General features: G+C 37.4%; 1 protein-coding gene across 1 annotated transcript in view; it reads right to left on the bottom strand.

Moving 5' to 3' along the window:
• Positions 1 to 12,795, bottom strand: part of SNU13 (small nuclear ribonucleoprotein 13) — a 115,637-nt gene that overhangs the window by 77,307 nt on the left and 25,535 nt on the right. Inside the window, exon 2 of the mRNA XM_044089643.1 lies at positions 10,724 to 10,844. Within this exon, the coding sequence (XP_043945578.1) occupies positions 10,724 to 10,844 (121 nt within the window). The remainder of the gene's footprint in view (positions 1 to 10,723; positions 10,845 to 12,795) is intronic.

Below are 12,795 nucleotides of genomic sequence, written 5' to 3'. Positions count from 1 at the left end.
ACACACACATATATAAAATCATTTACACACATACAGTAAGTTCTCAGTTAACCGGGGGGGATTCGAAGAAATGCAGTACAGTTTTCATGTGTTGCACTTTCTCCCCCCGCAGAAACATACCTTGTGTTTTTAGATTTAAAAAGGAAGATGGGAAACTCCCTCTTCTCCACAACCTACGAACAAGTCAAACCAAACAAATAGTATAGGGTGCAGTATTAGTCAGGCTTGTTTTTAATTGCAACTCTCAAGCAACCATAAACTACAGTTATCCAGTGAAGACATGTATTTCTTTTCTGAAGAAATGTCAAGCAGAGGTCTTTATTTTGCCTCTGAAGAAATGTCACTGAAGAAAATATCCAAAAGTAGACCAGACAAACCCCGTACTACTGTATCTGTTATTCTGTATTGGTCTCAGAACAAATTCTTGCCAAACAGTTAATTCTTTCAGAGCTACTTCAATTATATTATAAACACAGCTAGACAGATGAATAGACGAAGGCACACTTAGTCTAAGACGCCACCACCGAATGAAACATACTGTCCAGTTTATATACTCTTTTCAACCAGTTATTTTTAATGTACCTGTGACTTGTTCTTCTGGTTTCTGTCTGTGTCATGAAAAAGTCCATGGTTATTTCATGCCTTTTTTGGTCCTCGCTGTATCTGAAGACTTCACAAAAGTCTCTCCATGTCATCTTTGCGTCACCTGACCTGTCTGCATTTTATTTATTCATTTCTGCATCTGAAAGCCAAGAAAGTCAACTTCCTTTTTTCCTATAACAGGATGCATTTGCAGTAATGCCCACAGCTATATGTTAATATCCAAGATGAACATTAATATGCTTGCTTTGCAAGAACAGTTTTCTGAAAACTGCTGTTTGGCCTTGCACATTTCCTTTCACTGTACACAGTATATTGGGGGAAAGCATTTTAATTTACAAAGTATCAATTCACACTTTTAAGACCCATGAAAATTCTAAGACAATTTACAACAAAATATGATCTTCAGTACTTTGAATCCCTTGGTCTGTTGCAACATACGAATCCCTTGCATTCAATGCTATTTTTTTTTTTTTTAAGAGAGTGTTACATTACCAATGGCTGTTACTTGATTAATACTTTTAACACAAATCTTAAGATGACGATAAGAACAATTAATGCGGAAATTATAGTAACCCACCACAGACACACAAAAACAGATAAGTAATAATGGCCAACTGTTTTTATGCTTACTTAAGCATGTTGTCAGTCTTGCAGTTACACACAAGTATTTCAAAATCTTGTCAAGTTAACCCTTGCTTTACAAGGCAAAACCTTGCATTAGAAACAACCATATTTCTTTTGCATTGTATAATTTCATTATTGCTTTGGGAAAAGAATATTTACGGGAAAATGTGATCTTCTGTACTTAATAGCCTTTCTTCATTAAGAGTTACTTGTTTGACAGTTTTATAACATCTCTTCTGTTATATCTGAGATAGCTTCATAGGTTGCATTTGCTATTAACTTTGTAACTTTCTATATTGCCTTAGTGGCACCATACCAGTCAAAAATTCAGTTTCTGAAATAACACCATTTCCTATGTCCAGCTGTTTTAAAATATTTCCCTATTTTTTTAGCATGAACCTCCCTCTTTTTCTGGTGATTTTTTACCATGTCCTCTGGTAATGTGCAAGTAATTTTCATTACTGGAACTGCATACTCCATGTAACAGAATTTCTTCTCTCTCATTTCTTCCTTAAAAGAAGTATTATGTGTCAACTCCCATGCTGTTTTTATCATATACTCCAGATTTTTTACATGACCATAGTTCTTTTGAAAACAGTATCCCTTTTATCCCTTTTCCTATTTTATCAACTGTAATTTTTTTTTATGGCTGATTGTTTTAAGATTTTTTAAACATAAAACCTGTATGTGTAACCTCTACTGGGACTGCATGTAATGGCATTTTCCCTCTATAAGGAATGTGGCTAAAAACCCAGCAATTTGACTCGTCACATGCCTTTGCAAACAAATTTTGCACGTCCAAAAAATATATTGAAATCAGGTATCCGATCATGATGGCCCTGTTCTCATGATTTATTATAGCAGAGTATCTCTCCCCATTTTTTCTTTGTAACTGTTTTAGGATTGCCTTGTCTTGTTCATAGATTGCCATTATAGAAACAAATTTAAACTTTTGTAAGACTGTTAACAGACTGTTACTGTACTGATACTATTTGTATTAACTTACACTGACTTTTATGAACCAACATGGTGTGCTGCTTTTGCTTGGATTTTATTAGCTGAAAAATGCTATTTGTCTAAGTTTTAATGACTCTGTACTTTACTACCTGTATGTCCGCTGTAGTGGTGCTGCGGTAGCGTTGTCGCCTCACAGTAAGACGTTGTCCTGTTAGATTCTCAGCTAGAGTGTCTTCTGTGTGGAGACATGCGTGAATGGGCGTACCTTCGATGAAGGTTGTGCGTCGGGGCTGGCAACTTGGCCCGTAAAAATCTACTGCCAATCATTAGCGGACCGGAGTTCCTCTGTGGCGACCCCTAATCGGGAAAATCTGAAAGACGCAACAACTTTACTACCTGTATGTATTGCTGTGTATTATTACCCGGATGGCAGTTACACCAGTTTGACTAATGATGTTTTTGCTGTACTAGTTTGTTTATAAGACTGTTTGCTGTTGTATTTCTTTTGAAAATACGACACTACAGTCACTGTTTTTTTATCAGTTAAGACTGTTTGCTGTTGTATTTCTTTTGAAAATATGACACTACAGTCACTGTTTTTTTATCAGTACTGATCCTGTTTGATGTATGCATAAGCTGCCTTTGGAGACGTACTGTACTTTTAATGTGGGGGGGGGGGGGTTGACCCTCTCATTACTATAGAACCTTTTGTCATTTAGGATTTGTCACAGGTGCTGCCTTAAAAATGTTACTCATTTCCAGACGTAGATGTGGACTACTTACATACTTAACATTTAATTGCATTGTTTAGTTTTTCATATACTATTTGCACTACTGTAAATGTATTCACTGTATCTGTATTAACTTTAGCTTTATGGCTGTAGGTTGTGTGTTTATTCTGAATCTGTCCTGGCTTATTAAACCAGTAAAGTATTTTTTTTTGTCTTTTACTGTCTCCGTTGTTTTTCTATACTAACATGGTCTTCCATTGCTGTAAAAGAACCCTGTACTTTGCTGCCAACTGATAACCTGTATTTTGTTAATTTATTGATAATTTATTGATTTAATGCCTATTGCCTACCATGATCTTGTTACAGGGTATACTTTATTATCTATCCCTCTGTGTTTGTTCCCGTGACCGATTGCCCCTTAATGTATTTTCTTTATCTTTATCCCTATTTTTTGGGTTTTGAAGAAGCACTGTTTGTAATATGCACAATTCTGTTTAATGTGGCCTATTTTCTTACAAGTAAAACATATTACCCGTTTTTCTGAACTTTGTTATGTATCTGTCTGTAACCCTGGTGGAGCAGAAGCTGCTCGTGTTTGTTTTTTTATCAGACCATATATTACATCCCCTTCCTTTCACCACGTAGTCTACAAGCGGTTTTGTACATTTCCTATGTGCAACTGCAGTACTGCGTACTTTTTCATCAGACCATGTATTACACCCCCTTCCTTTCACCATGTAGTCTACAAGCCGTTTGTGTTCATTTGCTATGTGCATCTGCAATACTGGTACTTTTTTTAAACTGTCTAGTACTCTGGCTTAATCTCCGAGTCTGTATCCGTCTGTCAGGCAGAAACTGATTTTAAAGCTGCATATGCATTTTGCAGAACGTCATTAGCTGTCTGACGGAACTGCTTTAACGTAACATCTTGCCTGACCAAAACATTATTTTGTTTTTTTTCGGTCATGCTATTTAGACTGTCTGTAAAACAGTTACGCGAGTCTAGACACTCACCTGTTTTAGCTGCTTGCTTTACCAAAGCATTTACTGTAGCCTTTCCTGTATATTGTGTGCTTTGATTTTGACAATACTAAACTTTCCCTGTAAATCATTTTGGGAATTAATGCCCATAACTCACATGCTGGAGCATGTTTTAGGGGTTTGCCAACACTGTTGATTATTCCCATTTCCCCTTCAGACTCAAACTGGCATGTGTAAATGCAAAAAAACATTTTTTTAATAAAGCATTATTTGAAATAGACCACACAGTGTATGTCAACCATTGTTTAAATGCCAACATATTGAAACAAAATTTTTTTTGTCCTGCCACTGAGGTGGAGTCTGTAATAAACAAGACTATTGAGATACATCAGCAGGAGAAATAACTGTCATTTCTGCTGGACCCTGCCCAATGTAAACCTTGCTGGGCATTTTCTAACTGTCTTGTCAGATTAACCTTTGTAGTTTGTGCCCTTAGTAAATGTTGTTGGGCTCTGATTGTTACATTAAACCAGAAATGTCATTATGTAAAGTCTGAATGCTATGCTGAGTCTGTTCCTCTAAATGGCTTTAACGTACCTTATTATTGTCTCTACGGGAAATTTTGAAAAGCTGTAAAAAAACTTTTCTTTAAAAGGTTAATACTGATAGCACACTGTACTAGGTTAGAACTTTCTTTTGTTTGTGCATTTGCAATATTTACTATAAACATTTTTACGTAGTCTATTACATTACTGACAATAATTACATACACTTGTACTGTATGAGATTTAGGTGACTGCAGAAGGTACATTTAACTGTTGTATATGTGAAAAACTAACGCCGCTAGAATCAAACAGATTGTTTATCAGAACAGGATATATCTTATGGTATGGCTTACATACTAGACTCCTGTGACAAGACAGAAGTTTGGAAAGTTACTTTTACATAAAAAACAGTGTTTGAATTGCTGTATTTTGTGTATGGATTATAGGCATTTATACATTTACAAACACAACTGTTTTCTAATGTCTGATCAAACATTTTAGATTTACATTTCATGTCCAACACAGAAGGTTTAAATCATGTAAATTTATATATACAACATGTGGGCACTGAAAAGTTAACTGTCTGTACTTGCATCCCATGTTATAACTGTGAAGAAAGTACCGTAATTTATGCAGAAGACAAACAGGTGATCAGGCTGAAGTCAATCTGGAAAAGGACGGCGTTTCTCTACAGAAGAATTGTAGGTGGTCTGACACAAAACAGCTTCCACGGCGGTGCTATGCGTCCACCAACGAAGTACTGGAACTAGAACTGTTTCCCTGTTAAAGCATTGGAACGGTCAGTCTGTTGAACTAACGTAGTAAGTAGTAGGGATCAGTCTAATATTAACTGCTGGTAACAGATATATGGTCACAACCACTGGCCAAGGCTCGCCACTGAAGAAATTTATTTCTTTCTTTACTGAAGAAAATGTCCAAAAGTAGACCAGACAAACTCCGTACTACTGTATCCTTTGCCTCAGAACAAATTCTTGCCAAGCAGTTAATTCTGTCAGAGCTATTTCAATTCTGTTATAACACAGCTAGACAGATGAAAAGACTAAAGGCACACAGTCTAAGATGTCACCACCGAATGAAACATACGGTCCAGTTTATATACTCTTTTCAACCAGTTATTTTTAATGTCCTTGTGACTTGTTCTTCTGGTTTCTGTGTCATGAATAATTCCATGGTTATTTCATGCCCTTTTTTGGTCTTCACTGTATCTGAAGACTTCACAAAAAAAAAGTCTCTCCACGTCATCTTTCCGTCACTTGACCTGTCTGCATTTTATTTATTCATTTCTGCATCTGAAAGCCAAGAAAGTCAACTTCCTTTTTTCCTATAATAGGATGCATTTACAGTAATGCCCACTGTTATTAATATCCAAGCTGAACATAATATGCTTTGCAAGAACAGTTATTTTGAAAACTGGCCTTGCACATTTCCTTTCACTGTACACACAGTATATTGGGGAAAAGCATTTTAAATTTACACAATATCTATCATCCGGCATCTATCAATCCCCACGGATTGCCAGCTAACCGACAGTTATATGCACAGCACAGGTGCAACTACAACTGTAAACTGTGGGTTAGATCATGTTCAGAATGCTCAGGTCATAAGGCTTGACCTGTTAAACGTACTGCATTTAGAGAATACCTGGAGCAGGTTTGCCAGCTAAAAGGCAGATGTAAACATGCACACAAAAATGAATGTTAAAGACAGCCTACTGAATACAGTATCAGCATGGTTACTGTTGTAAAACCAAACAAAACCTGATGAAACTTCCAAGTTGTGTACTTCTACTTTGCCTGTGGGAAGGTACACAGTTTAAGCCTTCAATTTGGTACTTCCTCAGTACCTAAAGCATTTCATATAGCAATTGTGCAAATCACTGTGCCAGACTGTGTTGTTTATATAACTGATCTTATAGCACTGGGTTAGACTAAAGGAAAGCCAGTTTTGTATCCTGAATTAATGAAAATGAAGGAATGCCCAAGACTGAATGACAGCAAATGTAAAGTGCATCTAACCTGTAAACCTAACGTCTTAATACCTGAAGGCTTACGACCAATGAGAAAAAGTAAAATAGTGCAAATATGCCAACTGCAGAACACAAGCTTTCATGAGATTTCTTGATAGCATATTTTGGAGTTCATTCAGAAGCAGCTGAAACATGACATGGAATGACAACACCATACAGATTAAGAAACTATTTCTGAATTCTTAAAGCAACTAGAAGCACCCACAATGAAGTGTTTTGATGGGAATGAATCAATCACATTACAAGTAGATGCCAGGCAAAAAGGTTCTGGTGTAGTGACTCTGACAGAAAGAAAAACAGTTATGGGTCCAGAACTTACACAGAATACCAGACAAGATAAGCCAACAAACAGGAACAGAAAAAAAACTTCTATAAAATAAGAGCACAAAGGTTCCATTAAACTATTTATTGGCAACCTGTGTTTGTATAAACAAGCCACAGACCACTGCAGACTACATTCCAAAGATGTATTTGTACAAGGCACTAAGACTATAAATAACTGGATTGCAGAGGTATAACAAAAAAATAGGAAATGAAATGCATTTAGCAAGTGTGAAGGTGTTATTCTCTACCACAGCAGTGAGAAGAATTTGTTTGGGGAGGAAAAGGAAGTGAACTGGATAGAATGTTTTTTTAAGGTGCAATTGACTTTCTCTTCACTAGAACAGTACCTTACTGTGCTGTGGTGGTTTCACTTTCAAAAAACTTTTATCCTGCCCTGGAAAAGCTTGCTGCAGTCTTCAATTTAATGATGTCATCAAGGCCACTGAATACAGGTAGTTTTCTGGCCAATTCCCTCCCCAAAACTGACATCACCATGACCAGCCGAAAAACCAACCCAAGCTGTGATGTCACAGCTCCCTGGTCATTCCCCTGGATCCATACAGAAAGTAAAAGCTAGAACTAGGAAACAGTACACGAGTCAAGTCTCATGCTGTGACTCACAGCAGGTAACAGCTAAACTTACCCTTAGTAGCACTTTGACAGCTAGGGAAGTAGAGTATGAAGGGGGATGGAAGATGAGTCAAAGTAGAACAAATTCAGGCTTCACAAAAGACTGCAGTTCAGCCATTCTAAAAAGCAGCAGCAGTAAAAAGCACTCTCAACGTCCGTTCTGTAGCATTTGCACTGTTTGTGGTTTATGTAGTCAGTGAACAGCATGAAATGTTACTTAAAACTGACTGGAAGACAGAAGTGTATGCATGTAAAATCAATGCAGTGATAGGAGCTTTAAGGAAAAAAAAGAGACCTGAGTGATGTCCTAGAGGCAGACTAAACAACCAGAATTACTTCAAGATGCCAGACCCCATGTGGTCAGACTCAGAAATTACGTATAAAAAATATTAAAAAAAAACTGTAAATAGTCCCAGAGTGGTGTTAAAATGTAGGAAACACAAAACCATGCTGAAATAACATTTTTTTTGAGTCTGTGGGTGTGGTTCTTCTTTAAGAAAAAAAAATAAAAAATAAGCCAGATATTATAGCTGATGTTTTAAGGAGATAAACATACCTTAGCTGCTTCAAGAAACCGGGGGCGGTAAATAAAGTTTCAGATCAATTATAACTGCCAAACCTGTTAATACAAATTGAACAAGAGACTAAAGACTTGTGTAATACAATCATAGCAGAATACTACGAAGCAAAGCTATAAGATTTCAAGTCATATGCATGGCATACGCAGATTTGAAGCTTCCAAAAATACCTGAAGTGTGAAGTTAGTGGTTATTACATGTGTTAGTGTTATTACACTTAATGCTATGCTGTAAGACATGGAATCCATCCATAACCCCTTTTCCCAATTTTATACATGGGGTTGGGGTGTCACTTCAGCAGTGACAATCAACTAGAGCCAAGGTTTACACTACCAGGTGGGAAGCCCACCCCATGGTTTTAAGACATGGAATGCGATATTTTGTGTAAAGTCCAATGGTGTACAAGTACATGATGCAAGAGATTTTGAAATCAATAGGAATTTCAATTTTAGCTGGTCAAAAAGATCACAGCCCAGTGGTCAACAGGATTTACTAAACCATGAAAAGGCTCAGGGCTTTAAAAGCAAATAATATGCAGCTGTGCATCTAACGTTGTTGAACTACACATGACAAATCACCACCCCAGCTCTTGATGGGACACTGACTAACCAGTACAAACTTAACTTCTGCCTCCTCATTTTAACCTAGAAAACAACCAGCTAGAGAGAGAAAAGTAACCCAGTCTAACAAAAAAAAAAAAAAAAAAAGTTATGCTCAAACGGCAATCCACCAGTCTTCTTCAAAGACAGGCGCAGAAAAATAATGCAATAAGTTTCTCAGCAAAGCAGTATGGATTGGGTGTTAGGAAGCGTGAGCAACAAAGATTCTTTGGCTGTTCCTGATGAATGTGGAAAAATCGCTAAGAAACGAAGACATATGTTCAAAACTAGTGTTCCACAGAGAATATACTGAGTAAGGACTGTGTTTGTAGAGACTTGAGTATGTATACCAGCACCAGAGAAAGATATGAAAGGTGCCCCAGAGAAATTTGCATTAACTGTAGTAACTAAACAATGTAGCTCAGAGTCAGGAAGACAGTGACAGAATGTCTAAAGGGAATCACTACCTGAACCACAGACTTTCACAAACGAACTATGAAGACATGAGAAGGCAAATAAGACAGTCGGACAGCAGCAAGGACTAAAGTTATCGAAGTGCATTTTTTTTTTTTTTTTTAAGAAGGAGCTACTACGGATTTGTTTCGGTTGTATGCAAAACATTAAAACTGAATGTAGGAAAGGTTGCATTTATCTTGCATTTGTACAGCAAGTTTATTAGTGAAATACCCTAAAATGCTGCCAAGCTGAGCAGAAAAAAAAAAGCAGTGATAGTTTTTATCAAACATTTGCATTCATAGAAAAGTTGCCATCATTTGCATTCATAGAAAAGTTGCCATTACTTACGAAAAATGCAAATCTTTTGACTCGAATACAGGGATATAACCTATGCATACAACCTAAGTTGGTACTTCTAGCATGTGCCAAAAGTTCAGAATGTAAATTAATGTGATCTACTGGCCTAAATCTCAGATTAGACTAAAATAGAGTTTGACAAAGTGGGCTATATGAAACCAGCGTCAAGTATCAATATCAAAGCCAACCTGAATACCCAAATGTTGCATCTGCTACACATACATTAATACCACAGTAATCACGTCACAGTTCAAAATGGAAAATTACATCAAGAAAATTCCAGTACTCTACTCACTTTGTTATATTCCTACTTGCATCATAACCAACTCACTTTGGCTATCAATCACTGATTTTTCTACACAACTGCCCACTACTTTAATGTACGCTACCCTAGGTACATGCTTAATGCACTATCAAATGAGGAGCAACTTAAAATACAAAGGACTATAAAGTACTTACTAGAGAGACGCATAATTTTCAAACTACCAACCCACTGGAACATGCTCCATAAAAAGTGTGACAAAATTCAATATCTTAAATGAAATCAATTAAAACATGAGCAAATGATTAAGTGTGCCATATCAGATGCCACTTAATCCACAGTTATTCGGTCTTCACTACCTATATAGCATGAGCACTTTGACATAAATGTCAATCAGACTTTAATGGACAAGTAATAACCATATGTAACTGGACTATCTGAAAGACGAGACAAATGTTTCACAACAAAATGGCCCAAACTAACATGTTTTAAACACATTGTTCTGTAAAGCACTGAGACTTCATTACATATGCACTGGGCATAACTAACATGTTTAATGAGAAGTCACACACTCCTGTTACAGTACATACAAAGTTGTTTTATTTTACACTCCTTTCCTAGTTACTTGTACTGTTTACAAACTGCTTTATTAGTAGCCTACATCTACAGCTACCTGTTATTAAATGTTTCAAACATCCATAATTTTTAGATTTCATTGCTCGAGATTTTCTACCTACCCCCCACTGTAAAAAGCTGGTCATCAAAAGTTCTTCAGTGTCCAGGACAAGACAAAAAAGACAGGATCATAGGTAAAAAGTAAACAAAGCAGACATCTAACCACCATGGAGCAACATGTCTATGCCACACTTCTTTCCCAATTTCATCCCCATTAAATTACAGTATGCTGCACAGATAAACCCGCAGGCATGAACGAAGTTGCCAGACAAAAAATGGATGCCAACTCCTTATCAATCTGCAAAAATAGGGGAAGGAATAAAGTATGGTGTAAACTGCAAATCTTTCTCTCACCCTCATTGGCACCTTTTCTCAGTTGCTTATAGTTTGTAGCTTGCTGCACCAGATCCAAAATGGTCTTTGTTAGCTGGGCATCCGCAAGAGGATATGCCTTTGGGTTTATGTCCGGTTCAGTCTAGGAAAAAGAAATGAAAAAAAAGGTTACAGCCCCTAGCTTCAAAATAGTCAGTGTAGCAAGGGAGCTGAAACCAGTCTTAGCGCTCCACTAGCACAAAGAGGTCATCCTGGACCAAACATTTCCATGATCGTGTTCAACTAAAACATACCTATGGAAAATGTAAAGAAACCAAAATACCACAGAGAATCAATGAAGACTGTACAGCAAGCACAAAAGCTGAGAACTAAGACTGCAGATCAGTGACACTAACCACATGGTATTCCTAAAAAGGGTACCGCAAAATAAAAACTCTAAACAGAAGAGAACAGTTATATAACTAATAATCATCATCAGCTAGAACACTGCAACTTGGTGATATACCATCTATGTGCTTCTTGACTGTCCGGTCTTCCACCAAACATAAAATGTATTTGAAAAATGAAAAAAAAATATTACAAAATAAAGGAGAAAACAATTGTGTTAAATCTGCAACACGATAAACTTAACACTACATACATATCTGCAAGCAGGTAACTAAATACAGCTGGCTGCCAGCTGTAATCCACATATGAATATTTTCTGAACAATTGAAAATGTCAAAGTATTCTAGACACTACACATACATGCACTTTATGCGCATAATACAGCATCTTATATTCACCACAAATATTTACAAACACTGATTCACAAAATATTTGCAAAAATTAATAAATATGGAAATTAAATCTTGAATTTACACAGATCGAAAAAGGAAAACGCATGCTCCTTTTCTAGTCAGTAAAAAAAGACCATCTAAAGAGTGGAACTGTTAGAAGTAATGTGTAAGGTTAGGGTTAGCACATACAGTAAGGATGAATGGTGGGGGCTTTACACCCTGTACCACTTTGCTCACATGTGGTAACCTCAACCCTACACATTACCTTTCATTAACAGTATCACTATACAAGACACGCACCCATCTACCTAATGCACTCACTTGAGCCACTCCTTAAAATGGAGAACATCGATATCCATGCAGTGACTGAGACCTGGTTCAAGGCTCCAGAGAGCATCCCTGCACTACCAGGCTATAACTCATACCACACTTCTCGGCCATGTAACCTGGATCGGAACACCAAAGGCAGAGGTGTGTCCAAATTCATTAAGGATATCCACACCTCCAGGCTAGTTTCTCAGCATAATGCAGCCGAAGTTATCCTAGTGCAACTAACTCTGGGCAAAACTGCAATCCAAATTGTAGCTAGCTACAGATCACCCACCATAGGTTCATAGATTAGTACTAAGCTAACTGCCCTTGTGAGCCATTTTAAGCCTAGCCAATTATCCCTTGTGAGACTCAAACCCTGCACCTTGTGTTTATAAGGCAAACACCTCAACCATTAGACCACCCTCCCATGCCCCAGGATTCCCACTCCTCTTTTCTTGATGTACTGGAAAATATTAGGGTTCAACCAAACACCCTAATAATGGGCGATTTCAACTACTCCAGCATTAACTGGGAAAACTACTTGCGTACCAACTCCTTTGCTCAACGCTTTCTGGAATTCATAAATCCCAATGCCCTGGATCAACTTATCCACACCCCCACCAGGGGCAACAATATCCTAGATCTAGTCATTACCAACATGAGTGACCGGTGTTCCACACCTGAAGTCAACGCCTCATTGGTCCGATCCAACCATAAGCTAACTACCCTAGATATCCACATCCTGCCCCCACCCCCCATTAAGGAAACCATGGTAAAAAATTTCTCCAAAGCCAATTTCAAGCTTCTTGAGACAGAAGTGGTGAACTTCATGACACCCATGCAGATGGACAATACAGTTACAACTACTGAATCCTACACAATTGCACTTTATAAGCACTTACATGAGTGCATGGATCGTGCTATCCCAAACAGAACCAAGATGCTATCCTCCAAAAAAAAGAAGCCAATCTGGTGGTCCCCTGCCATAAACAAACTGTACAA

The sequence above is a fragment of the Protopterus annectens genome, chromosome 12.part0, assembly GCF_019279795.1.
Source record: "Protopterus annectens isolate FY-2018-M chromosome 12.part0, PAN1.0, whole genome shotgun sequence".
In the NCBI taxonomy this organism is placed as follows: Eukaryota; Metazoa; Chordata; order Ceratodontiformes; family Protopteridae; genus Protopterus; species Protopterus annectens.
This window is presented reverse-complemented; position numbering and strand designations above follow the sequence as displayed.